Below are 27,829 nucleotides of genomic sequence, written 5' to 3' on the forward strand. Positions count from 1 at the left end.
TCAATTTTTGAGATATCAATTTAGGATTCAGAACATGCTTAAACAACATGATGGAGTATATTTTGGTGCCCAGAACGGCTATCTAGATCATTTGGTCACTTTACTATGACACGTTAACTTTTCGAAATTTGGAAGCACCATAACTTCATTTTTTTAAATGGCACCCCCCATATTTTATTAATTAGTCGTCTTCGGCGTCTCATTTTACATCTTTTATATTCCATATGTCCTATGCCTAACATTAATAGTTTGAGAAATAAGTAGGGTTTTTTGAAAAATGCTCACATATCATATCGATATTAACCTAGTGTGCCATGGAAAACAAATGTTTAATGACTTACTGATAAACTTCAAAGTCTGATTTACGTTGTTTGATGCTTGAGAGTCTAAAACCAGTTAAAATGGATATTAATAACGTAAATAATGTTTATACAAATGAAGAAATCCATAATTTATTTTTTGTGCATGAAAAGTGCGACAAAGTTCTTAGTAGAACTTGCAGAATGTTTAATGAAAATTATCCACATTTATCTCCGATGATAAAAGGTAAATTTAGAAGAATAGAAGCAAATTTTTTGCATTTTGGACGAATTAATCACGTGTTAAACTGACCAAAAAATGTAGTAGATAATGCAACGGAAGAGGTGAATACCTTGGCTTATTTCGAGCCCAGTCCCAACACCTCAATTCGAGCTGCCAAAGAAGATCTAGGAATCATACTACGAACTTTGTCGCGCTTTTCATGCATAAAAAATAAATTAAGTATTTCTTGATTTGTGTAAATATTACTTTCGTTATTGTTATCGATTTTAACTCGTTTCAGTACTAATATTAAGGGACATAACAGATAATTATTAGCTCACATGCATCAAGTGACGTAAACAAGTGAGTCGTTGACAAGAACTCATTGAGAAGGCATGTTTTTCATGGCACACTAGGCTAAGTATCCATATATGTGTGCATTTTTCAAAAAACCCTAATTATCTCCCAAACTATTAATATTAGATATGGGACATATGGGATATAAAAGATGTAGAATGAGACACCGAAGACGACTAAGAAATAAAATATGGGGGGTGCCATTTAAAAAAATGAAGGTATGGTACTTCCAAATTTTGAAAAGTTAACGTGCCATAGTAAAGTGACCAAACGTTCTAGACAGCAGTTCTCGACACCAAAACATACTCCATCATGTTGCTTAAGCATGTTCTCAATCCTAAATTGATATCCCAAAAATCGAGAGTTCTCTGATTTTTTGAACAAATGTCTGCTGGAGCAGATTTTTCTAGAAAAATTCGAATAACTCGAGAACGGCCGATTTAAATTGCAAAAAGTAAAGTTATTTATAAACCTTGAAAACAGACAAATCCAAATATGTAAAAATATACAGGGTGTTCCATTTAAAAAAATAAAGTTGGTGGCGACTTCCGGTATAACCGGAAGTGCAAGAAATCTGAAAATATTTTAGACGAAGAGATCGTAATTGATAATACTTAAGTCTGAATTCTCAAATTTTTATTTTCGCCAGAACCCCAGAAACGTCTAATGGCCGGTTTCGCTGAGACACCCTGTATATTAATAGATAATATTAATAGTATGACTTAAAATTATATTGTCCGTTATAACGAGGTTTTTCTGTACTTACTTTAACAGTACAAAATATTTATTTTAATATAAAAATTAGTTACTCTTTCAGTACATCATTATTAATTATTTTTATCAATCTTTCTAAAACATTAATTTCATCCTTGGTTAATGTTGGGGATGTTGAAAGTTTGCGGAGATGTTCTTCAGCTAAAAGAAGTTGTTGGCTCTTCTCTGGAATTAATCTCAAATAAACTTTTTGGATGTTAATTCTTAAGAGGTCCTCATAAAAATTAATGCAATCAATTAACATGGGAAGATCTGTTTTTTCCATCATAGAACAAAGATTTCCTATCGATAAACAAATCTAAAAAAAAATTTTAAATATTAATAAATCTAAAACACATTAAATTTAATAATTACTTGATCCACCAAATGATCCCTGTGTTTATACTCAGTAAAATCGTCCATTCTTTCCGAATTTTCTAGCGCCTCCAACAATTTTTTCCAAGTTTTTCCATAAAAATCCCCGTAATTTTGACGAGTTGTAAAGCTAGATAACGCAGACGCCGCGTTTATCCGCACTTTAAAATTTTTATAATCAACGACTAAATCTAAAAGGACTTGAAACACACTTTCTTGCCATGTATTATCGGAATGAAGCGTTTTATTCTTAACTAATTTCCCTAAACCATAACAAGCGTTCCATTTAACTTTAGCATTTTCGCCCTTTTTGGCACAATCAACGATACATTCAATACTTTTTTTCACTAAAACTTTATAATCCTCATCTACATCCATATCGTTTCGAATAAAAATAAAATTCCCCAACGCTCTCACAGCATACGATTTATTTTTATAATGACCACAAGCGCCTTTAATACCGCATTCAAACAATTTAATCCAAATTGATTTCGGTAATGGTTCGATTTGATAAATCTGATCGGTTTCATTTTCAATTAAAGCATCGCTAACATTTCCAAACGCCCAATAAGCACTGACATGAACCCCAACGTTCTCATTTTCAGTCGCTTTTATAACAACTTCGATCGTATCGATTAAAAACCCAATATCACCTCTTAAAGATGGGTAAGAAATGCAAACGCTTAAAGCTCGTAAAGCGGTTGTGGTTATGTAAATTCCCGTTTCTTTGCTTGATGCTAACAATGTCATCATAATCAGCATTTGTTTGGTTTTCGATAAACATTCGAAAATGTGTTTGCCGATGTTTTCTAAACATTGGCAAGCCACGGCTCGGTGAGATTCACTTTCGAACTCGATTAGATGCGAAAATGGGCCGGATAATAAAGAGTTCCAAAAAAATAAGCCTTGCTCGATTGTTATGTGAGTTTTATTGGCGTTATTTGCTAAATATTCGCTAATTCCGTAACCAATAAAATGAATCGCCCTCCCAGCGTGCAAAATAACATCAGTTATTTTACTTTCTAACGATAATTCTAAAGCTTTCAAGATATAATTGAGATAAGGAGTTATAAAAGTCGTAAAATAATTATTTGACATCACCGTGAATATTTTTAACGACTCAACCTTCTCCGTTACGATCACCCCACTTTGTTCTTCAACACATTCCCCATTTTCATCAACGATTACTCCCAAATTACCCAAACAATATTGGACCAACCACGGTATTCTTAATCCGACATTTTTTACTTCTTCTTCATTCGTTTCATCTTCATCGGAAGAAAACCCAGCATAATCTATTTCGACATCTTGAAATGTCGAGGAAGATTGAATTGAAGACTCGGAATTATCCGTGTATGAATCCGCAACAATACTATTCTTTGAAAAAACGTTTATTGCTTCAGAAAGTACTGGATACGATGATATCATACAACCAAATACTATTAAAGTTAACGTTTTTATCGGGGGATCTAAAATTAAAATTTTAAGAAACCAAATAATTAATAAATAAACTAAAACTAGAACTAACACTACACCTAGAACTAGAAAGTTTCGGATTTAACTTCAGATTTAAAATGTCAACCTTAATTTTGACATATTTGTAATCTTTATTAAAAATCCTTTAAAACGAGTACAAACACGACCTATTTATCTTCAATATTAATGAAGTTATGGTCAACTTCCGGTTCAACGTCAATTTTGACATATTTGTAATCGTCGTGAAAAATCCTTTAAAATCAGCCCAAACATGATACGTTTAATTCCAATATTACTCGAGATATAAGCAACTTCCGCTTTGAAATGTCAATGTCATTTTGATATATTCTTAATTTTCATGAAATGTCTTAAAATTTGTCACAAAAACAAAAATATAATAAAAAAAATCAAAAATTGAGGTTGGTATTAATATTTAAAAATTAAATTGCTATCTTCATTGTGGCTAATTTCGGGTTTAATGTTCTTTATTCTAACTTTTTTGTTTTTTGAGATAAGTGCGTCATGTTTGGACTTATTTTAAAGGTTATTTTATAACGATTACGAATATAACAATAAAATTAAAGTTGATATTAACACCTGATAGTTTTTTTCTTATCCGTGCGTTGAAACTCTTTCAAGAAACATCAAAATTATTTTTAGGCGTCATAAAACATTCGGGTTTAGCCGCACATCTTTCAAGACGGCTAAACCCGAATGATTTTAGTTCTAGGTCTAGTGTTAGTTTTAATGATATAAAACTAGAACTAACACTAGACCTAGAACTAGAAAAATTCGGGTTTAGCCGTGCGTATATGACAACTAAAGATTTAAAATGTCAACCTCAATTTTGACACATTTGTAATCTTCATTAAAAATCCTTTAAAACGAGTACAAACACGACCTATTTATCTTCAATATTAATGAAGTTATGGTCAACTTCCGGTTCAACGTCAATTTTGACGTATTTGTAATCGTCGTGAAAAATCCTTTAAAATCAGCCCAAACATGATGCGTTTAATTCAAATATTACTCGAGATATAAGCAACTTCCGGTTTGAAATGTCAATGTCATCTTGATATATACCTAATTTTTATAAAATGTCTTAAAATTTGTCACAAAAACAAAAATATAATAAAAAAAAATCAAAAATTAAGGTTGGTATTAATATTTAAAAATTAAATTACTATTACTCATTGTTGCCAACTTCGGGTTTAATGTTTTTTATTCTAACTTTTTTGTTTTTTGAGATAAGTGCGTCATGTTTGGAATTAAAAATGCTTCAAATTGAGTCCAAACTCGACTCGATTATCTTAAGAAATACCCGCGATATCCCACATTTAATTTTGACATAACCTCAAAAAAGTGACAATCGGAAGTTTGTTATCTTTTAAGATAACCCCATCGAGTTTGGGCTCGTTTTAAAGAGAATTTAATGTAGATCACGAATACGATGTTGGATTAATCAAATTCGATAATAATAAAAAAACAAATGGCGGATTATAAAGAAAGAATGATTTGATCTTAACGAAATAAGTTTTTTAGAAGTTTTTAGATCTAAAAATAAAGTTTTTATTTATAAGATATGACTATGTTATATATTTTTATTGAATTAAAACTAGGACTAACACTATACCTAGAACTAAAAACATTTAAGGTTCATGTTTTTATTCTCTTTTTTTGAGATAAATGCATCATGAAAGGCCCTTGAAGTTGTCTATTATTCTTATTATGTGATAACTAACTTCAGATTTAAAATGTCAACCTCAATTTTGACAAATTTGTAATTTTCATTAAAAATCCTTTAAAACGAGTACAAACACGACCTATTTATCTTCAATATGAATAAAGTTATGATCAACTTCCGGTTGGGAACGTCAATTTTGACATATTTGTAATCGTCGTGAAAAAATCCTTTAAAATTAGCCCAAACATGATACGCTTAATTCCAATATTATTCGAGATAGAAGCAACTTCCGGTTTGAAATGTCAATGTCATTTTGAAATATTCTTAATTTTTATAAAATGCCTTAAAATTTGTCACAAAAACAAAAATACAATAAAAAAAATCAAAAATTAAGGTTGGTATTAATATTTAAAAATTAAATTGCTATCTTCATTGTTGCTAACTTCGGGTTTAATGTTTTTTATTCTAACTTTTTTGTTTTTTGAGATAAGTGCGTCATGTTTGGACTTATTTTAAAGGTTATTTTATAATGATTACGAATATAACATTAAAATTAAAGTTGATATTAACACCTGAAAGTTTTTTTCTTATCCGTGCGTCGAAACTCTTTCAAGAAACATCAAAATCATTTTTAAGCCTCATAAAACTTTCGGATTTAGCCGCACATCTTTCAAGGCGGCTAAACCCGAATGATTCTGGTTCTAGGTCTAATGTTAGTTCTAGTTTCGAACTTTTAGAAGTTTAGAACTAGAAAGTTTCTGGTTTAGCCGTACGTCTTTAATTTTAATTCCTATTCATTGCTAGATTTTTGTATATTTTTATTAAACTAAAACTAATACTAGACCTACAACCAGAAATATTCTGGTATAGCTGAATGGTAAATTCAATGAATGGTAAAGCTGTTCTTGGTTGACCTTTGTAAACCAATAATAAAAAAATTAGAGTTGTAATTTCAAATCTCTTGAATGAACGAACTATAGTGTTAGTTCAACTTTTAGTTTAATTACTTAATTTATTACATTAACTCACCTTTACAAGTAAGGAATCGTTTTAAACTACGCACATTTCTAGTTAAAAGTCCGGGTCGTAATCGATGATAAGGTGTAGCTTGGACCAAAGCGGCAAAACACTTCAAAACTTGCCGTTGCACATTGGCTGAGACATCATTTAAAGCTAATCGAAGTGTTCGATGTAATTCGACTACGATTGAGCCTAAAGTAACCGAATATGTTGTAAATGGGGTGTTTTTATCGTTGCGTTCTGCTTGGAGCAAAAACGTTTTTAACTCAACTAGCATCGCTTGTAAAACGTGTAAAGCAGCCGTGCGACAAGTTCTCGATGGATCTCTTAGAATTATCGATGTTAAGCTGTGAGTTCCAGCCGGCCAACCATCAGGAATAAAATTCACGGAGTATAAAAATAACGTTCGACGATCTATCGATAATATTGTATCATAAAAAATGTTTAAAGATCTTAACCTAACTTTAGTTTGGAATTGCACCAATTTAGACGAAACGTTAGATTCAACTTCCGACATTTCCGAATCACTCGTAAATTTATTTCTGGTTTCCTGCTTTTCGTTTAGCATAAAATTTGAAGGATTACTTTTATCGTTTAAATCAATATCGCTTTTATTTTGTTGCCCCTTTTTCCAAACGGTGTTTTTATGTTTTCTTTGTTTTGCTAGATGACCGCCTCTTCGTTCAATTAATCCGGCGGGGTCTGGAATACTTGAAACGGAAGGAAGTAATTTTTGTGGCGCGATAAATTGGACGTCTTTCACACCGTAAAGCATATAACTACGGACTATACCCAAAATAGAGCCGATTTCGCTTTTTAAATAATTTACATCGTGATTTATAATATTTTGTAGCCCACCTAAACAAGATATTAATAATTTGCTTCGATACGGTTCATCAAATTCAATGTTATTCGCTAAATAATTATTAAAAATGGTCAAACATGATTCGAATCCCCTCTTTATTCGTTTCATATCTTTCGAATAAGCCGTTGATGCTTCTAAACATTCCACAGCTAATATTAATCGTTGAGGATTGTTTTTATTTTCCGTTAATTTCATTATAACGCTGTTTTTATTGATGATATCTTGAGTATACTAAAAAATCCAATAAATTACTTTTAAATTAATCAATTTGATACGTACATCATGGACGTTGTCACCGTTAGCTTTTAAAACCATCTCCAAAGTAATTAATACATCAATAATAACACAATCTTTTTTATTTTGCCGCAACGCCTCTAAACACCAAGAAATTAGTATTGAACAAGTTTTTCCCTCAATAATTACGTCGTGCTTTTTGATGAAGTTTTGAATCAACTTGCAACATTTAGAGACTAAACTTTCGTTGTCTGGTTGGATTAATGTGCAACATTGGTTCACTAATAGTGTTGTTTTCTGAAATATAAGAAATATTTCAAAATATTTTTTTGAGTTAAATACTACTGCTACAAGCGGCCACGGCTTAATCATACCAAATCATAAACTCAGGATTTAAATCATAAATCATCAACGGTCATAAACGGAATTTAGATTTTTCTAGCATTAGACGGGTTAATTAGAATAAAACGGAACTCTCATGGCACACTTAAATGGAAAATTATACATTAAATTCTAAAAAATATTGACGTTTGAAATGTTACTTATGTGGTACCATTGGATTCAGAAAATTATTCAAATTTCAAAAATTTAATAATATACAGGGTGTTCTATTTAAAAATCTAAAGTTAGTCACTTCCGGCGAAACCGGAATTGAAAAAAAAATTACTTGTATGTCAAAAAGTGTCTCTTATCATGTGTATAGGATGTCCCAAATTTCAATCAATTATCTTCAAAACTAAAGGAGAGGGGTGTACCATGATCCTGTTACACCCGGTATACGCGAATGCCTCGGCCGCAGGCTACCTCGGCTTAGGTTGAAACGGAAAATGTATAACTTGGTATAGTCTTCCACACGGCGATCGGTTTTTATGACTCTGTCACTTTCCTACTGTAGTTGTAAAACTAACAAAGACAGGGTTGTAACAGGTAGTTCCCCATTGTAAAATGCTGGGATTCCTCACTCAGGGCCGCATTAAGGAACACCCTTTACTTGCAAATTGTAGAAAAATAATAGGATGATATATAAATACTCATTATTCTCTTATTTGTTGTGTTTCTAATATTAAGTACATATTTTTTCTAAGAAATGTTTTGAGGAGGCATGCATTGTCTACTTACAAAAGAGGGCGGAGAATAATTAGATTCTTTAAAATTTTGTTATTCTATTATTTAGACATTCCTAAAAGTAATATTTTTTTCTAATCGTAAGACTTTTATACTAGTTTTTATAATTAAATTTTAGTTGTTATAACTAAACTTTGGTTTTTAATTAAATTTTAGTTTAAAAAAATTTAAGTTCTACCCTGTCCTTGTATGACTGTCATAAGTCTTTTCACCCCGGCTTTTATTTATGACTGTCATAAAAACCGATCTGGATGTGGAAGAGTATAGGATTAAGCCAAGGTCGGTTGCGGGCGAGGCGCTATAATTGATACTACATAGAAACCATATTGGAAGCTGTAATATACAGGGTGAGTCAGAAAGAATGGGAAATCCGAATACCGGAGATACTAGACACCAAAATATGATGATTTAACCTACCATCTCTTATACAAATGTCAGTGGTTTTCGAGGCACAGGGTGTTGAAAGTTAAATTCTTATTTCGAAATTTCTTGATAATTTTGAAGCTTTTTGTACTATTAACATAAAATTTGGCAGTTTTATGATTTCGAACATGAGAAATATATCTTGTAATCTTCATCAGTGAACAGAATCTCGACCGCAAGCGACCTCGGCTTAGGTTGAAACGGAAAATGTATAACTTGGTAGGATTAAGCCAAGGTCGCTTGCGGGCGAGGCGCTATAATTGATACTACATAGAAACCATATTGGAAACTCTAATATATTAGACTGCCTCAGCCGCAAGCGACCTCGGCTTAGGATGAAACCAAAAATGTATAATTAGGTATGATTAAGGCGAGGTCGCTTGCGGTAGAGACGGTAAACTAATACTACATTGATATAATATTAGAAACTTAGAAACTTAGGTTGAAACCAAAAATGTATAATTAAGTATGATTAAGTCGAGGTTGCGTGCGGCTGAGACGCTATAATTAACACTACAGAGATAAAATATTGGAAGCTGTAACATATTAGACTGCCTCGCCCGCAAGCGACCTCGGCTTAGTATGAAACCAAAAATGTATAATTCAGTATGATTAAGCCGAGGTCGCTTGCGGGCGAGGCGTTATAATTAATACTACATAGATACAATATTAGACGATATAATATACGCTAATGCCTCGGCCGCAAACGACCTCGGCTTAGGATGAAACCAAAAATGTATAATTAAGTATGATTAAGTCGAGGTTGCGTGCGGCTGAGACGCTATAATTAACACTACAGAGATAAAATATTGGAAGCTGTAACATATTAGACTGCCTCGCCCGCAAGCGACCTCGGCTTAGTATGAAACCAAAAATGTATAATTCAGTATGATTAAGCCGAGGTCGCTTGCGGGCGAGGCGTTATAATTAATACTACATAGATACAATATTAGACGATATAATATACGCTAATGCCTCGGCCGCAAACGACCTCGGCTTAGGATGAAACCAAAAATGTATAATTAAGTATGATTAAGTCGAGGTTGCGTGCGGCTGAGACGCTATAATTAACACTACAGAGATAAAATATTGGAAGCTGTAACATATTAGACTGCCTCGCCCGCAAGCGACCTCGGCTTAGTATGAAACCAAAAATGTATAATTCAGTATGATTAAGCCGAGGTCGCTTGCGGGCGAGGCGTTATAATTAATACTACATAGATACAATATTAGACGATATAATATACGCTAATGCCTCGGCCGCAAACGACCTCGGCTTAGGATGAAACCAAAAATGTATAATTAAGTATGATTAAGTCGAGGTTGCGTGCGGCTGAGACGCTATAATTAACACTACAGAGATAAAATATTGGAAGCTGTAACATATTAGACTGCCTCGCCCGCAAGCGACCTTGGCTTAGTATGAAACCAAAAATGTATAATTCAGTATGATTAAGCCGAGGTCGCTTGCGGGCGAGGCGTTATAATTAATACTACATAGATACAATATTAGACGATATAATATACGCTAATGCCTCGGCCGCAAACGACCTCGGCTTAGGATGAAACCAAAAATGTATAATTAAGTATGATTAAGTCGAGGTGGCTTGCGGCAGAGGTGGTATAACTAATACTACATTGATATATTAGAAACTAGTGCCTCGGCCGCAAGCGACCTCGGCTTAGGTTGAAACCAAAAATGTATAACTTAGTATGATTAAGTCGAGGTTGCGTGCGGCCGAGACGCTATGATTAACACTACAGAGATAAAATATTGGAAGCTGTAGCATATTAGACTTATAATTGATGATTTCAAAAATCACACATGATGAGATTGAAGTCCAATAATGGAATTCTTCGCTTTTTTTATAAATTGGTTATCATTCTCCTTCAATCGTCGGATTGCCAAGTCCTTGTATAAAATTCTGCAAAGGGTCGCCTAGCAGTTATTCGATCCATATTCACTGTTCTGGCAGGATCGGGTAGTTTCCTTTTTAATAAAAATCCATAAACAATCACGCGATGTTCTCGACTCCCAAAAATATCCGCTTCCTGTGATTCACCCTGTATATTGCAACCCCTCAATTTAATCCAACCAAAGCAGCAAATTTTTAGTATTGAATTTAAACGTTTATTATTGTGATGCTTAAAAGCCCTACTTATAACCCTAATTTCAGCTAGTTGAAGCCATCTCTCCTGGCTTCAAAGTATTCAATTTTTTCTTCCTTGCGCCTTTTTCCCAGCTTCATTTATTTACATGGTATGTTATTACTTTAGCTTAATCTCCTCCACTCTCTGCTTAATTATCTAATTGTTCTTTATAAGATATTATTCCTTATACTAATTTTGCCTGTGTAATAATGCTGCATAAAATGGTCCCAATCTTATAGAATGTCTTCCCCAAATTAACCATAACATTCCTTGCAACCACCTTGACATTATTTATATTCTCCTTACCTTTTCTGCTAATTAAAAAAAAATAAATACATGTTAGGTTATGTTACTTACATGTGGTGGGATCAAAAAGTAAGAAAATTCCATATTATTTAATTCATCAATAGTCTTTTCTATAAGTTTCACATCTCCTTGGGTCCTCCGATACGTTAAGTTTGTAAGTTGACTCAATAAATCATCGAATATATTCATAGGTATGTTAGCCATTTTGATAATTATTTCTAGAATACATCAAAATTGATTAAAACGACGTTTATCTTGATGTTTATATCAACTTGATTCAATACTTATCGAATCCTTTTGATTTTTGTACCAATTAATATCTACTCTGTGTGTATTTATGTATGTATAATACTTACATCGAAGTATAGTGATTTTCTACTTATAAAGTTGGCATGTTTGATATCAGCTGTTTTTAACGGATATCAGCTGTTTGTCGGAAACACCCGATCGCTTTCGGTTTTTATCCGAATCAAACCACCAATGGGAAAGATTCTTGATTTCAGTGCGACGCCGACTTAGCTGCGTTCGTTTGCTTCCGCCACAAACGTTCGCGACAGGCGTTTTCGTACGGACGTTCGAAAACGCAAAGCACCAGGTACACTTTGGGCTCCCCAAAAATTCGTAAAGCGTACGATGTAAGTGACGACGCCCCTTAAGCCGGCGGTGTTTAAAATCGCGTTCCAACACCAAATACATTGTGAGCAGTGTGCGATTGTTGGTATATTTTTGGGGTGCGGGCGCTCGAGTATGTGTAGTTGGTGTTAGGGTCGAGAACGTGTGCTGAGAGAGACCGCGAGGAGAGGAGAGCGGCGTCAAAATGGCGGATTTGGAAGCCGTGCTGGCGGACGTCAGCTATTTAATGGCAATGGAAAAGAGCAAATGCACACCGGCAGCAAGGGCTAGCAAGAAAATCATTCTACCTGATCCCAGGTAAGGGGTCATCGCAACGCCACTGTTTGTGCCTACAACGCCATCGATCCGCCCTTAAACACCCCCCAACGAACCACTCCTCCTTGGATTTCCCCCAAAATCAACGAGTCTCCATAATATCGATTAATAAATGATGGAATGAATGATCCATTTTTGCCATTATAGAATGTCGTTTTTTGCATTACATAAATTTGAGATAAGATCCTTTCCACTACTTATCTAGAGTATTTTCATGAAAATATATAAGATTACTGCAATTTATTTTTTTTTCAATCTCAAAACATTAATGAAATAAAACGCAAATATAATCAAGCTTATAAAACATCACAACTATTCTTTGTAATCTTCACAGTAAACTGTGGGATTAACTATAAAAACTTTGGAGTTTATACTAGAAGCAATTTAATTTTATACTCGCAATAAATATTTGTTGAAAATAATGTGTTGTTTGAGAATAACACTGAAAACAATTATGAGTGCATTTGTTTTTATGTAAATATATTACTCAACGTTAAGTAAACAGTGGGATTATCTACAAAAACTGGCTGATTATCCTATTATCAAATAATATGTGTGGATATTATCAATAATTAAAATTTCTCACTCACTTTATTATCTTGACCGGTTTCGCTAATTCCTACATTAAATCTTCAGGAGCTTTGCCAATATCATAAAATTATATAGTCTAGTATTTATTTGACAATTTTGATGATTATCTTTCAACTGTCAGTGTCAATAGTAGCTCGAACACGATTCATTTTTATCTTTCTCAATTAAATAGCCTAAGCTTCACTGACTCATAATTAGCAGAAACTCATTTTTGCAGCCTTGACATTCAATAATTACTTGTATTACACAACATATATCTTGATGTCTAGATTTCCCAGTTTTGACATTTCCCATTCTTTCTGGCTCATCCAATGTAATGACTACATCAAAGTGTGTTTTCTTTTGAATAGCAATTATCCGTAATTTATGCAATTAACATCATATTGATTTTATTAATCCATAATTAGTTACTAACAAATTCTAATCATGCGGTAAGATTACTTTGGGATACATCCTGTTGATGCACTTTCTTTACACATTCTGCTAAAACGTTTTCCAGGTACTAAATCCCTTCGAATGTATTGTTTTAACCGGCAAGATTAACTGGTTCATTTCAAAAAAAGTCTTGTACCACTGGACAGTAGAGAAGCGTTGAAAACGTTTCGACTCAAGTGAATTTAAGCAGTCCTCGTATTTGGAGAACTCCTCATCCACAACTCTTAAACCCTACAGCAAAAATACTTTAATTATTTTTCTCCTCGAAATCTAATACAGAACTTGGTTTATCCAAGATTGTGTGTTATACGCGTTGTTAGATAAAAACTAAAAAGACGAGATAACTACGCGAGGAATCCACCAAATGTGGAAACAATAAATTCTAAGGAATTCTGAGAAACTCGCATGAGTTCAATTGACTCGAATTTATAAAAGATGCATGTGTGGCACTGAGTGAACTTCGGAGTCAGTCTTTCTTTATAGGTTTGATATTATACTGAAAACGTATCACATTTTTTAGAGTTGTCGAAACGTCACATAAATGTCAATGTTGACGTTTAAATGTCAAAATTAAATTTATTGATATCTAAATAATTATAATCAGAAATTTATAATCAAATACAAATTTCAACATCTTATCGCGTTATTTCACATAAAACATTTTAGAAAACCGTTTTAATTCATATCGCGCTTCACGTGGCGGTTTATTAGTTATTTATTGCAACTTGAATTGGGTTATTATCATTTTATCTTAAGCCGGGCGAATATTAATTATATTTAACTCGGTGCAACTCTACGCAATATTTTCCTCTCTCTACTATAATATGTATTATTAGCTCTTTTGTTCGCTAGTTTTAGCAGGCGCAATGTTTCTGCGAGGTTGTGGTACGCACCGGTTTATTTGATTTTGTCTAAAATTGTTTATTTTTGATGGAAAAACGGCCGTTCTTGCTTAACATTGTTGTCACATCCTTTTTATAGTAATAATTAAGATATTCTGCAATATTTTCTAACGTATTAATATTTGACGTTTCTTTGTAGTTAGTAACTAACTTCATTGTATTCCAAATTGTAAGTATTTAAAAAAAGAATTCGAAATTTTCTTTTTAGGGGGTGCTAAATTAGGTGTTACAACAAATTAAAAAGGAATTAAACATTAAAATTATTTATTTAAAAAAAATAAATAAAATAAAAATGAAGCGCCATCTATCGATTTTTTTTGAAAAACGATTTTATTAATATTAATGATTTTATTAATAAATTCATTCATTTTTGATTGCTTAAATTAATATTTTTCAAAAATTAGATTAATTTTACTCATTTATAACAAAATTTAATTTGTTATATTCGAAAAATAAACCGTAACTTGTGGTGAAGCTAACTTCACTTTGTTTTCTTGTGTTGTGATTGAGAGGTTGACAAATTGTTAATAAATTCTTGGTAAATATTTAAAAATTACTTGCGGGAACCCAATTTCTCACTAAATCGTTTCCAGATTAACTACGTTAAATATCACGATAATTTTTTTACCATGGAAAGCAAAAATATGATTAAAATTATTTATTTTAAAAAATAAATAAAATAAAAATGAAGCGCCATCTATCGATTTTTTTTGAAAAACGATTATATTAATATTAATGATTTTATTAATAAATTCATTCATTTTTGATTGCTTAAATTAATATTTTTCAAAAATTAGATTAATTTTACTCATTTATAACAAAATTTAATTTGTTATATTCGAAAAATAAACCGTAACTTGTGATGAAGCTAACTTCACTTTGTTTTCTTGTGTTGTGATTGAGAGGTTGACAAATTGTTAATAATTTCTTGGTAAATATTTAAAAATTACTTGCGGAAACCCAATTTCTCACTAAATCGTTTCCAGATTAACTACGTTAAATATCACGATAATTTTTTTACCATGGAAAGCAAAAGTATGATTAATAAGTGGTTGTTGGAGAACATAACCTTAAAATGGCGGATTATAGGTTAAAATTTTTTTTGTTTGTGATGCATTTTCTATTTATATTTTTTTAGATCGTTTTAAGGCTTCGCAATTAAAGAATGTAAGTATATTGTGCTCAATTAATTAAAGATCGTTCGCTAAAAAGGCGATAATTACTTAAAATGGAAAATTTTAACTCATATTTTTATAACTTATCCAAATAGTGCAATCGATCTACATCTGTTCAACTTCCCCTGTGTGTTTTCGGTTTAGGTTCGGTTATTTCTTTTTAATTCGTTCAAAGAACTCGCATCAGAAGCAATCAGAATTACCGGAAATCGGTCTGCGAGAGCAGAACCGTCCCGAGGGAGTGATCTCTTTTTTATCATCTCTTTTCTCGTATGTGATTGCTTTATCGACTTCTGTTCTGCCATCGAATTGGGAAGAGTTCGAATTTTCATCTCTCACAAAACCGACGCGGTTTAATATTATCCGAAACGAGTTTTATTGGGATTCGTCATCATTCTTTTCATTTCAATTTAACGAAATTTTTTTGGGAAATTTAAAAAAAAAATAATTTTCTTTAGTACAAGGATAAACGTTTTATTAAACCATCAAAAATTTTATATTGCACGCGTCTGCATTCCGGTTTATGGAACATTGTTGTCTGGAGCAGCTGCGACAAAGAAAGAAAGAGAAAAATGTCGTATTTCACCGGTTGTGCACTTAATGAAGTCGTTAAAGCCGCATTCGCTACGTTCAATTTCCGAGTATACGGAGAAAACAGAAAAGTGGGACATCTTTGCAAATGTTGGTGAATCCGCTTTTCTTTAGCTTGAATTAATCCTGATTTCTTTTCCTTATTACAGTAAAACCTCGGTATAACGGACCTCGTTAGAATGGTCAATTCCATGTTCATAGATAAAGTCGGGGTATTCCCCAAGTTATATAAGGAACGATTGCTAGATTTGATATATTAACACGAAATTGTCCGACCTCGGCGGAGTGAGAGTAAACGTCTTCTTATAGGAGACTTTGTATCTTTACCAAGGTATATAAGAAACGATTTCGCAAAATTGTGACTCAAAATGAACTATATTTACAAAAAACGTTTTAATTTATCTTAGATTAGATAAATTTATCACACCATTTATTAGTCATATCCTTCGCTAATCTTAATCGTTGAATTCCTCTCTTTAACTGCAGAAAAAAGATAATTTTTTCTAATAGCATGCAAATTGCCTAAAAACGTGTGCATTTCTAGCTTAACGACGTGATTGTCCGTAAACTGAGAACTAACAAGATAATTTATATGAGGATTTATTCCCTAGATAAATATTATTTCGATTATAAAATAAACGTTTTTTTGCACGTGCTCAGCTAAAGATTTTTATCATTAAATATAGTGCGATTTATTGTCACAAATCGTTAAAGAGTTAATAAACTATTTTTATTCACACTTATAAATCAATCAATTCACACCAATCACAAGTGTTGATATTGACAATTAAAAGTGTTACAGAAAGTTATAAATTTTATGACGCCTTGATATCAATCGTTCTATTTACATCTTTTATGTCTATTATTTTTTTTTTTTTCGTCCAAACTAGAAATTTATTGCGCCATAATTCCGACATCGGAATGACCATATGTCTTTTAACTCACTATAATTTTAAGTTCTACGTATCATGTATTACATGATGTAAATTTGTATTTTGTTAAGCGATTCCTTTTTATTTACTCCATCTCTTTTTTAATTGTGTTTTATTAAACGTTTCTTTGCCTTTACAATTTGATAAGCACAATGCAAACGAAGGCTCTCTCCCCATCCTGAAACTGAGTAAATAAACAATGTACGTTAATTGGGGCAATAAATCTACTGGCGCCCAGTTCTCGCGGATTATATTCCTCTACGAGTAAAATTGAACGAACAAAGGACATGAAACCACCAACTGTGATATAATGTTTTAATGTCGGCTCCATAAAGCCTCCAGTTACGGACCAACGACGTTGTTGTAATCAGAGCGCGTGTTACCGTCGGCTTATTTCTATTTCGAATTGCTTTCTATATTCAGTGTTTTAAATTATTTATCCTACGTATAAATTACAATTAAAATTTATTAATACGATCCTTATTTGTTATACATTTTCCTGAAGATGCCATATTTTATGATGAAACCGGTTTATTTTATCCAAACCTAAGTTTTTACGCCAAATAATGTTTAATACAGTACTTCTATTTATAAACATTACTAATCGTAATAATAATGGTTAAATATGCTATGTTTGGTTAAAATAAGGTTGAGTTTTTAAATTTTAAAATGCCGGGTAACGGATATCCGGTAATATTAACGAAGCGGAACCCGAAAATTATTAATCAATGGATTTTAAAGGCATCCTATTTCCAGTTAATTATTTATCTAACTTTCATGTTAACGTGCAAATAATAACTTAATATTCCGCAGAAGTATCGTTTTCAACACTTTGAACTCACCCTTATACCGTCTTAATGGGATTGTTGACGCTTTAACTGGGTCATTTCATGACATAAACATGTTGGTGGCTCAACCTCTTTTAAATATGACGACGTGGATATCTTAATCCATAATTTCGTGATGCAATAAAGTCACTCCAGATTAACACAATTTCTCCACCGTGTTGCAATCTGATAATGACGATGGTATCTTAACTCCCTCTAAAGAGCAGATACTTTCATTTATCGCTCCGTAAGATGCTAGTTATAGTGGTTTAATCTAATAAAGATATTTGCGCCTTTTTCAGTTTGTCTCATCAACATCTGTTATCATACCCAAACGTAACATTGACTTGAGTATCCCATAAGAGAATTAAGACAACGACATAGAGTATTATCCATGATGATGCAAAGATACTACAAAACATTTCCACCTCTTCTGCCAGCTTAGGAATGAAGGATTGTAGTTAATAGCTTAACTTGTTGGAGATGGTGACTACATCAGTAGCCTTTCTGAACTTGGTATAGCCTCTGCACGAGCTTGATCAGTTATCAATTAGCAACACCTGCAGCAATGTTACTTCAGATAATAAAAGTATTTGACATTGTCTGACTTATATGATATTCTATCAGTTTAGAATTAAGTTAAGTTTAAAAGTAAAAATTATAACTTTAAAATTGGAAGCTTAAATATAATTACAATTAAATTGATGATAATTACCATGGTTAAATATTTTTTAGGAAATAATTAAGAAAAGAGAAACTGACTACTAAGTTACAAAAGTAAATACGTCGTAAAAGAAACTCACGTAATGATGAGCCCATTAAAAGACACAAAGTAACACAGTGTATTTTATCTACGTTAATAAACTTTTAGTCGTAAATGTTTTAGGTAGCCGATAATGGCAGTATTTTGTTTATATAGATATATGTGATACACATTTTATAATATATATATTTAAAAATATATTTACAAAAAAAATAAACTAATCCAGATGTTAGTTAACTTTAATGTCAACGATTCGACATATAAACAAGAAAGTTAGTATAAACTTAACTGACCTATATCACAAATACACTTATTGGTTTCAAATAGTTTCTTGAAATTGTTTTTCTTTGCCTAATCATCGTCAATACAAAGAGTTTTAAGAAGTGATTGGAAAAATACTAGGTGAATGTAGGAAATAGCAACAAAACCAGAACCCGAATCGCTCATTGACGTCAAAGTTAACATTGAGTGTCACGTTTCATAATAAACACAATTTTACGCCTTCCTTGAGGGTCGCTTAAACATGTGTGTGTCGTTTAATATTATATATGTTTATTGATTTTTGTATCAAATTTACTGAGAACCTACTTAGGTTTTTATAATATTATTAAAAAAGCGTATTTGATTAACAAATCATCGCAAAATACCTTCGTTTGCGGTTTTGAGTGGATTCCCTTTGAGTTATATTCAAACTTATTCCCATTAAGAGGGTAATTTAACTGAACCCCCCGTTTCCGGGAACCATAAAGAACGGTAACCAGTATAAATGTAAATCGCTTTATCATCGTACGATATCACCTGGATTCCGCACCTTAAAAGTTAAAAGCTCCCCGGGTCGCTAATCAATAATTATTTAGATCGCTTCGAAAGTAGAATGAAACGTTTTCGCACGTTTTGAATTAACGACCTCTTTAGACTACCGTAATTGGTTCTAACTATTGGTTAATTGTTAATTGTCAAGTAATTATTTGTTGAAACGCCCGTTAATTGGTAATTGATTTGTTACAGCGTACGGAGTGTCATGCATAAGTACTTGGAAAAGAAGAATGAAGTGAGTTTCGATAAAATTTTCCATCAAACTTTAGGTAAGATTATTTTCATTTTAAATCATTTTATTTCAAAATAAATTCTTTGTTGTGTGTTATCCCGAAGGAGCAGGAAACATGTCGTGGTGAAACTACGTAGTAGTTTAAAGGGGGCGTGCGTATCGGTTGTGGCGCGTATCCCATTGGAGTCGATAATAATAGCCTCTGGGGGAAGCGATTGTCTATAAAGTTAAACATCTGGTGGCATTGTGCTGTACGGTGACACTTTGGACAAGCGGAGGCGGCATCATCAAAAGAACGTTTATTTTAGTCACAATCCATTGATATCAAATTTTCACAACTTAACACTCCGAATCGTTACAATATAGAAATCTGTTTTATGATCCGATGATGGCTTAGTTGTCGAAATCGGTTAAGTTTTTTATTGAAAAATCGATTTTTCTTTGCTGCCTCCGCTGAACTTATTCGGTGGATTTTTGTATGTTGTTTATGTGCTTGATTTGTATTCGCCATACGACAAGTGAGATGTAAACACGCCGCTGCAAAATTACAAAATAAATCCTGGCTTACATGGCACGTGATATTGCGATTTATATTTGCTATATGCGTGGGTTTGACTAGAATATCTGTAACGTAACAAGACCCAAGATGCAACCTCATCGACCCTCACGTATTCGCGGAGGAAGTTTCTAAGCCTGGTGACCTATATTCATTTTATCGTTGGTATCTAGAATTTTTGAAGAAATAATTTATTATCTAATGTTATTGTTGAGATTGGTCAAATTCTTAAATATCAATTAGACTTTGGATCAGGAAGATGAATTTGAGCTTCATCCAGATTCTGGAATTTATTTGAACATCTTGTCGTTAATGTTACAAAAAAATCGATTTTTTAGCTAAAACTGTAGGTACACTTCTGTAGGCATAGATTTTCTTCTCACAAAGCGGCAGCAAGAACTGGCAGAAGAGGAATCTAATAGTTGCATTCAATTTAGTGACGGCTACGATTCAGATTATTCTCCAGGAACCAAACTCGTGCTTCTGTCTGGAAGAAGTTTTTTTTAATACTTTGGATATTTCAGAACGGACAGTGAGAACAGCCTTTGAGAACGTAGACGAGGTTGGAATTGTTGAAATGGATAAAAGAGGTAGACGGAAATTTGAAAGCGTTATTGCAAGGGATCAACTGATTCGTTCTGATGTTTTGAGACACATTAACATGTTTCCTAGTATGGAGTCCCACTACTGTAGAAGCAGCTCTACTAGGGAATACTTACATCCAGAACTTTCTATTTCGAAAATGTACTATCTGTACTTGCAGTCTGTGTCTGAAGATAATCTTAAAGCAAGCTTTTCTACTTATCACAGGGTCTTTAAAACTCAGAATTTATCATTTCATACTACCAAGAAAGATGTTTGACGTACAAATCCGGTGAAGCTAGTGTGAAAACTAAATAAGAAGAAAAATTTCAAAGGCACAATTTGGAAAAAACTACTCTCAGAGAGTTGAAAGACCAGTGCTGCTATGCTTTTCGACACTCTAAGAATATTGAAGAAATATCTTTGAGATTTTTCGAATCTTTCCATAGGCAAAACTAAGGAGATTCTGCTCACACCGCAATTTCTAATGCGATAAAGCATGCTGGAGATCTTTTTGTACCCTCACAACTTATTTCCGTATTTAAATTAGCACGCAGGCAGAATCTCTACGACGGTTTTGCACTACAATGACTTCTTAAATTTCAAAGAGTTATTAAGAACTTCGAATTTTGAACATAAAAACTACAGATTCCGGAGAAACCATCAAATGCTAACAACTGAGTCACGTTTTGCAGTATATTCAGTCACAGGCTACACATATAAACTATAAATTACATTGCTACAGCATTCTTGAAAAATATATACCTCACAGCAACACACTGCAACTTCAAAAATTGTCTACAACTTTAAACTATTCTCCTGTAAAATTGATAAAATTGAGATACGTCAGTTTGTGATATTAACGACGATCTGAGGTGTAGTCATTTGACACCAAACAGATATTAGCCCATTAAATTGTCAGACAGAATTGGTTGAATGATAGAGTCATTGCGTGATTTAGGACTCTCTAAGAAAGCAATTGAGATATTAACTTCAAGGCTATATTAACCTATTAGACCAGAAGTTTCCAAAGTTTTTTTTGACTCCTTCTCACTACGACAGTTTTAATTGTGGTCTTGATAAAGACTTTATTCAGTAAAATAATAATGTAAAAAACCTGACGCAGAAATGATGTAGACTTCATACAGAGTTGTCTCAACACAACCTTGATGGACAACATGATCAACCTAACCCAACCAAGCAAACAAAAACTTCATTTTTTTAGTTATTTCAGATATTTTAGCTAATCTTGACTTTATAGTATCATGTAGAAACTGTATGCAGAGATGATATAGACTTTATATGGACTTATCTCAATATGGACATAAAGAAAACTTGATGTTAGACGTCATCAATGACGTCATATTGTATTCATTAAGTTAGAAGCATCATGGAGATTTGATGGAGATTTCAAAAACTTAATGCAGATTATGTGGAGACTTTATGCAGTTTTTAAAATGGTTTGATGCACTCTTAGATGTAGTTTTGATGCAGGCCCGATTAAGATATGATGCAGTTTTGCCCTGTTCAATCTTGACTTAACAGAAACATAGTGAAGACTTGATGAAAGCAGGATAGAGATTTAAAACAAATCTAATGGAGGTTATCATTACAAAGCTACCATCAAAGTCGATGGCATCAAGTTGTATAATGCAGCATAATTGATATCAGATTAGCCAGCTTATATAATGACAATGTTTAATCATAATGACGTATCAGAAAAAGCTAGCATTGTCTTCGACTTAAAAATTGTATTATTGAAACACAATATCTTCCATTGTAATTTTTAAGTCGTCATGGTAATGACGCTAGCTTTTTCCATTATTTAACATAGTTGAAATGGTTTCGCTTAATCAACATCAGTATGTAATTAGTCCGATGTTACTCGAGCTATGATAATTGAGCCATTACCTATTATATAATTGCTTGATGTCTGGTACAAGTTACATATTTTTGCATAAACGGCCAGGAAAACATAAATTTCGTGTCATCAAATAACCTTCAAAACTTCTCTGCATCCGTTTGAATAAAAAAAAAACAAGATATTCAGTAGACCGGAAAAACCTAGAGCACCGGAACTCGCTTCTGAATTTTAGATGAGCAATTACCCGGGCAGATGGAAAACTGATGCGACGATGATAGGCGCAATGGAGAAAACCGCTTTTTTAAATCACCTTCATGTCGATGTTAATGAAGACGGCATCCTCTATTTTTCTAGTTTATATATAGAAGTTTCGAAATTTCTTAACCGAAAACTACCACCGTTGCAAAATGCCAGCGTCGTTCGACGCCCTCCATATTATATTGATCTCTATCGGACGACAAAGAACGTCCATTCTCGTAAATTTCTCGCTCGCGACGCGAATTACCCTCTTAAATGGTGCCATTGTGGCCGAAGAATTGCGTGCGAAATGTTCTAAATGAAATATCATGGATTACCATTTTTTTCGTTTAATTTGTGTGAAATGTGTGTTTTGATGCAAACTAAATTTGAAATATGAGAAATTGATAAGATATAAACTATCCAAGTCGATGTTTCATGTTTATTTTCTAATTTAGTTTCTTGCAAAACCGAGACGTTCGATCAATAACATCCTGTAGCACTCAACTCTATGACCTTTGAAGTTATTGCGCTTCCATGTAAAGCACGATTTAGCTATGCATATTGCTTATAGCTTTACACAACTTTATCGAAAGTTGTAAAATAATTGTTGCGTTTAAAAACTTGAATGTTTTTTTTTCTACTTTAACTTCCCTTGAAAAGCCAGTTCATTTCCAATTCAAATCGAGCAGCGTTATAAAATTCGCTTTTAAGACGACTTCTACGTCGACGCTTAAATTGAATTTTCGTCGTAAATTGCGCCCTTACCGTGCATTTTCGTACACGTATTTCCCATTTCTTTCTATAGCCACCTTTTAAACTCGATATTTCTTCCTGTTTCAGGTTACCGATTATTCAAGGAGTATTGCGAATCCGTGTCGGATGTTGCCGTACCCCAACTTCAATTTTACGATGAGGTAAATTTTTATTTCAAACATATTTATTACAGTAAAACCTCGATATAAAGGATGAAAAATAAACAAGAACTAAAACTACAACTATCATAATTTCACCATCTCTCAACATATAACCGATGAAAAGAAATTATTAACACGAAATCGTCCATTTTGAAAGATTGTAGCGCCTCGCCTACAAGCGACCTCGGCAGAGTGAGAGTATAAGTCTTCTTTGTATTCTTATCAAGATATATAAGGAACAATTTCGCTTCAAATCGCCGAGGTCGCGTGCGGGCGAGGCGCAGGATTTGATATATTAACACAAAATCGTCTGTTTCGGAAGATTGTAGCGCCTCGCCCGCAAGCGACCTCGGCGGAGTGAGAGGAAACGTCTTCTTATAGGAGACTTTGTATCTTTACCAAGATATTTAAGGAACGATTTCGCCTCAAATCGCCGAGGTCGTTTGCGGGCGAGGCGCTGTATTTGATGTAATAACACGAAATCGTCTGTACTGGAACATCAATCACCAAAAGAGTTGGAACTGTACAAGAAGCTAAGATATATATATATATATAATTTTTTTTAACCCACACTCTCTAGGGTTGGGGTTGGGTTGGGTACGCCACACCTTGCTGTGGTGTATGAGTTTAGAACATTTAGAGAGGCGCGACCGATGAACCAAAAGATAGGATGGAAGTACACATTAGAATCATTAAAGAAATTAGAGACAAACTTCCTCAAAGAGGTTAAAAAGATAAGAAGCCCGGACTCCAAAATCCTCGTCGAAGCAATAAAATCTGCGTGTGACAAATCCTTGAAAAAGAGAAATCCTCAAAGTCTTAGGACCCCGGTATACTCCCCCGGTGGACAAAGGAAATAGGTGAAGCGAGAAGAGCATGTGTGACAAAGCGAAGAGTATTACAGAGAAATAGAAAAAGACAACAAAAACCACAACGAATAGAACAATTTCTCACGGACTACACATAGACAAGACAGTTCTTGAAGAAGCTAATTAATGAATCCAAGAAGAAGTGAAAAGAACTCTGTTTGGAGCTGGAGGAAAATGTATGAGGTCAGCATATCAGGTGGTTACCAAAAGACTCGGTGCAAGAAAAAGGGAAGAGATAGATTGCAAGACAGCGGAGGAACAATTTAAAAAACTGTTTCCACAAGTCGAAGAAGAGCAGGAGAGAGCTCCAGCTTATTCACCATCGAAGAACTAGAGCAGAGCATCATACAACTTAAGTTAAGAAAAGCTCTTGGAGAAGACGGAATTACAAATGCAATTCTGCAGAGCTGCGTAAAATCAAACCCCAGTATCTTTCTTGACGTCTACAATAAATGCCTAGCAAAAGGAAAATTTACTAATGCTGGTACATAAAACCGCAAAACCCAATCAAGAAAAGTCGTACATATCTCTTTGTATGCTTAGCGCAGTGGGCAAACTCCTTGAACGCCTGATTAACAACAGATTGGTAGCAGAGCTGGAAGAAAGAGAAGCCATCAACAACAACCAGTATGGGTACACAAAGGAAAGAAGTACCGTAGATAATGACTATAGTTAAAGAAGCAAGAGCAAGAAAATTAGTGTCATATGCCCATAGGGGATACAGAATTATAGTGCTTCTTGATGTAAAAAACGCTTTCAACTCGGTACCATGGAAGGAAGTGCGAAAATTCCTTGAGAGAGAGCAGGCATTACCACTGATTTAAGAAGAATCTTAAGGTCGTACCTAAATCAGGAAATCCAGGAGAGATAGAAAAGAAAGTCACAGGGTTCAGTTCTGGGAGGGACATTGTGGAATGTGTTTTATGATAGAGTCCTTCGTCAGAAAACGGAAGCTTATAGGATATTTGTTTATGTTTATTGATGATGCAACAAAGAATTTACAAGCCCACAAAAAAGAATACAAAAAATAATACATAAAAGTAAATAAAATAATAAACACTCTGAAATTATCAACAAAACCGGACTTAATAACAGCGCATCATCAAAAAGAGCCGAGTCAATGCAGACATAGCATGTCTGCTATTGTTTTTCATCGGCCCTTTTATAATAGAAATAATAAATAAATTGGTTTCAAACAAGATAGCACTAACTATATATATATATAAAAAAACTATATTAACAGAAGTAAGCACCTAAATTAGTTAGCAATGAAAAATAACAATAATAAGGAATAATAAAAAAAAATACAACAAAATTAAAGAACAAAAACATAGCAAAATGAAGAAAAGGTTGAACAAGCTGCCGCGAACAATCTCCCCCTGCCCCGTTAGGTCATACAATTCAGAAATGTAAAAAGTGAATATTACCTCTTAATAAGAACTTAAATTTAAGATTTAAATTTAAATGCTGTTCTGCTCAACAAAAGAATTTTTTTATAATATGACTTGAAACTTCGCTCACTCAGCTGCTTGACTGAATCAGGAAGGCTATTCATAATAGTAGTTACATTATAAGAGTAAGATCTTTTAAAGATTTGAAGTTCATGGCGTGGTATGCATAACATGTGCCGATGTCGTATATTAATATTGTGCACGTCACTGCGATACCTGATTCTATTGGCTAAATATGGTGGACATTTATACATAATAATTCTGTGAAAGAGGCAAGCACTGTGAAGGATTCTACGACGCGTCATATTCAACCAATTTGCCCAATTCAGAGTGTGTGATATGTTTTCCTGTCTTTTAATACCATATATAAACCTCAGACATGAGTTCTGCACTCCTTGGATACGCACTTTGGTTACAGAGTCTAAGCATGGATGATATAAAGCATCTCCGTAATTGAATATGGACAGAACAAGAGCCTCACATAATTGGATTTTCAAACGTTGGTTAAGTAAGCTCCTGTTACTGTACAATAATTTAAGCGTCACGTAGGCTCTACGAATTAGTGAAGAAACATGTCCACGGAATCGGAGTGCGGTATCAAGACATATACCCAAATTACAGCACTCGTCCGTAAAATTCAATTTAACACCACTCACTCCGACACTCAGAGACCCCTTGACCCTGTTCACCACACCACCACTCCCAAATACCATAACTGCTGATTTAGACGGATTAATAATCAAACAATGATTTGAAGCTTCGTGGGCCAATTTGTCTAAATCAGAATTGATAGCTCTTTCAGCCTTGTCAATGTTATTCTCAGTGCATGAGTAATAGACCTGAGTATCGTCAGCATACATGTGAGCAGTGCAATAGTCTAGTACTTTTGGTAAAGCAGCCGTATAAATTAGATAGAGCAGAGGGCCAAGAATTGAACCCTGCGGCACGCCTGAGGACACCACTGCTGCTGAAGATTCTTTTCCATGAAGCTTAACAGTTTGTGACCGATTCAGGAGGTAACTATTAAAAAACTTTATGGCACCCTCCGAAAGGCCAATATGGTGGAGTATTGCTAAGAGAGTGGGGTGGTGAATGGTATCAAAGGCCTTAGAGAAGTCCAAGAGAATCAGGATCGTGGCGCTTTTTTGGTCAATTGCATGGAAAATATCATCCGTGACATCGAGAAGGGCTGTCGTACAACTGTGTCTTGAACGAAAACCAGACTGACGGACTGGTACAATATTAAATTTATTTAGATGCTGGGTAAGTCTAGTAGCAACCACTTTTTCCAGAATCTTGGACAATATAGGCAAAATACTTATGGGGCGGAGATCTTTAAGTTCCCGAGGGCTGGATGTTTTTGGAATTGGCGTGACTTGAGCAATCTTCCAAAGGTCAGGAAACACAGACAATTCAAGGCAATAGTTCACAATATGACATATATACGGTATAATTGTTGGACAACACATATTCAACATTTTAACTCCAACTGTAGTTGTCTTAATGTTACAAAGAATATCCAATATTTCCTCTTCCGAAGCGAGAGAAAAGGACAGTGATTCGATGACACCAGGGAAGATATTAGATTGATAATGCCGAATTAAATTGGCGTCACCCAACACACTGATCTGTGCATCGAGGAAAAACTCATTAACCTGATCGGCGTTGCCTATAGATTCAGGAATTGTCCGTTGCCTGACACTAACAATACCCATCGACCGGAAACTCTGCCAAAGTTCACGAGAATTTTTACTATCTAACATATGTGACAGATACGCCCTCTTCTCTTTTTGAATAGAAGAATTAGTAAAATTTCGCATCTCCTTGTAGTATTTGAAATTTTCCGGATT

At 33.7% G+C, this 27,829-nt stretch overlaps 2 protein-coding genes and 1 long non-coding RNA gene across 5 annotated transcripts in view; 2 read left to right on the forward strand and 1 right to left on the reverse strand.

Annotated features, from left to right (window-relative positions):
* Positions 1-1,619: 1,619 nt before the first annotated feature.
* LOC111417187 (HEAT repeat-containing protein 6) lies at positions 1,620-13,214 on the reverse strand. Of its 3 annotated transcripts, none has more exons than XM_023049395.2 (6): positions 12,830-13,214; positions 11,343-11,509; positions 7,332-7,583; positions 6,197-7,283; positions 2,008-3,476; positions 1,620-1,951 (listed from the first exon to the last, which is right to left on the reverse strand). In XM_023049395.2, the coding sequence occupies exons 2-6, from the start codon at positions 11,493-11,495 to the stop codon at positions 1,685-1,687; spliced, it is 3,228 nt and encodes a 1,075-aa protein (XP_022905163.2). In that variant the 5' UTR covers positions 11,496-11,509; positions 12,830-13,214; the 3' UTR covers positions 1,620-1,684. The 3 variants fall into 3 exon arrangements, with proteins under 3 accessions (XP_022905163.2, XP_022905161.2, XP_022905160.2); XM_023049393.2 differs by lacking the exon at positions 12,830-13,214 and adding an exon at positions 11,648-11,790; XM_023049392.2 differs by lacking the exon at positions 12,830-13,214 and adding an exon at positions 11,576-11,790.
* The window catches only part of LOC111417188 (G protein-coupled receptor kinase 1), a 38,470-nt gene continuing 22,438 nt past the window's right edge, over positions 11,798-27,829 (forward strand). The window contains exons 1-3 of the mRNA XM_023049399.2: positions 11,798-12,221; positions 19,464-19,540; positions 23,586-23,659. Of these exons, the coding sequence (XP_022905167.1) occupies positions 12,109-12,221; positions 19,464-19,540; positions 23,586-23,659 (264 nt within the window). The 5' untranslated portion in view covers positions 11,798-12,108. The remainder of the gene's footprint in view (positions 12,222-19,463; positions 19,541-23,585; positions 23,660-27,829) is intronic.
* LOC139429751 (uncharacterized) lies at positions 13,835-14,470 on the forward strand. Its single transcript, XR_011640326.1, has 2 exons — positions 13,835-14,245; positions 14,307-14,470. It is a non-coding gene; the product is annotated as an uncharacterized lncRNA (long non-coding RNA).

This window comes from Onthophagus taurus, chromosome 5 (genome assembly GCF_036711975.1).
Source record: "Onthophagus taurus isolate NC chromosome 5, IU_Otau_3.0, whole genome shotgun sequence".
Taxonomy (NCBI): domain Eukaryota; kingdom Metazoa; phylum Arthropoda; class Insecta; order Coleoptera; family Scarabaeidae; genus Onthophagus; species Onthophagus taurus.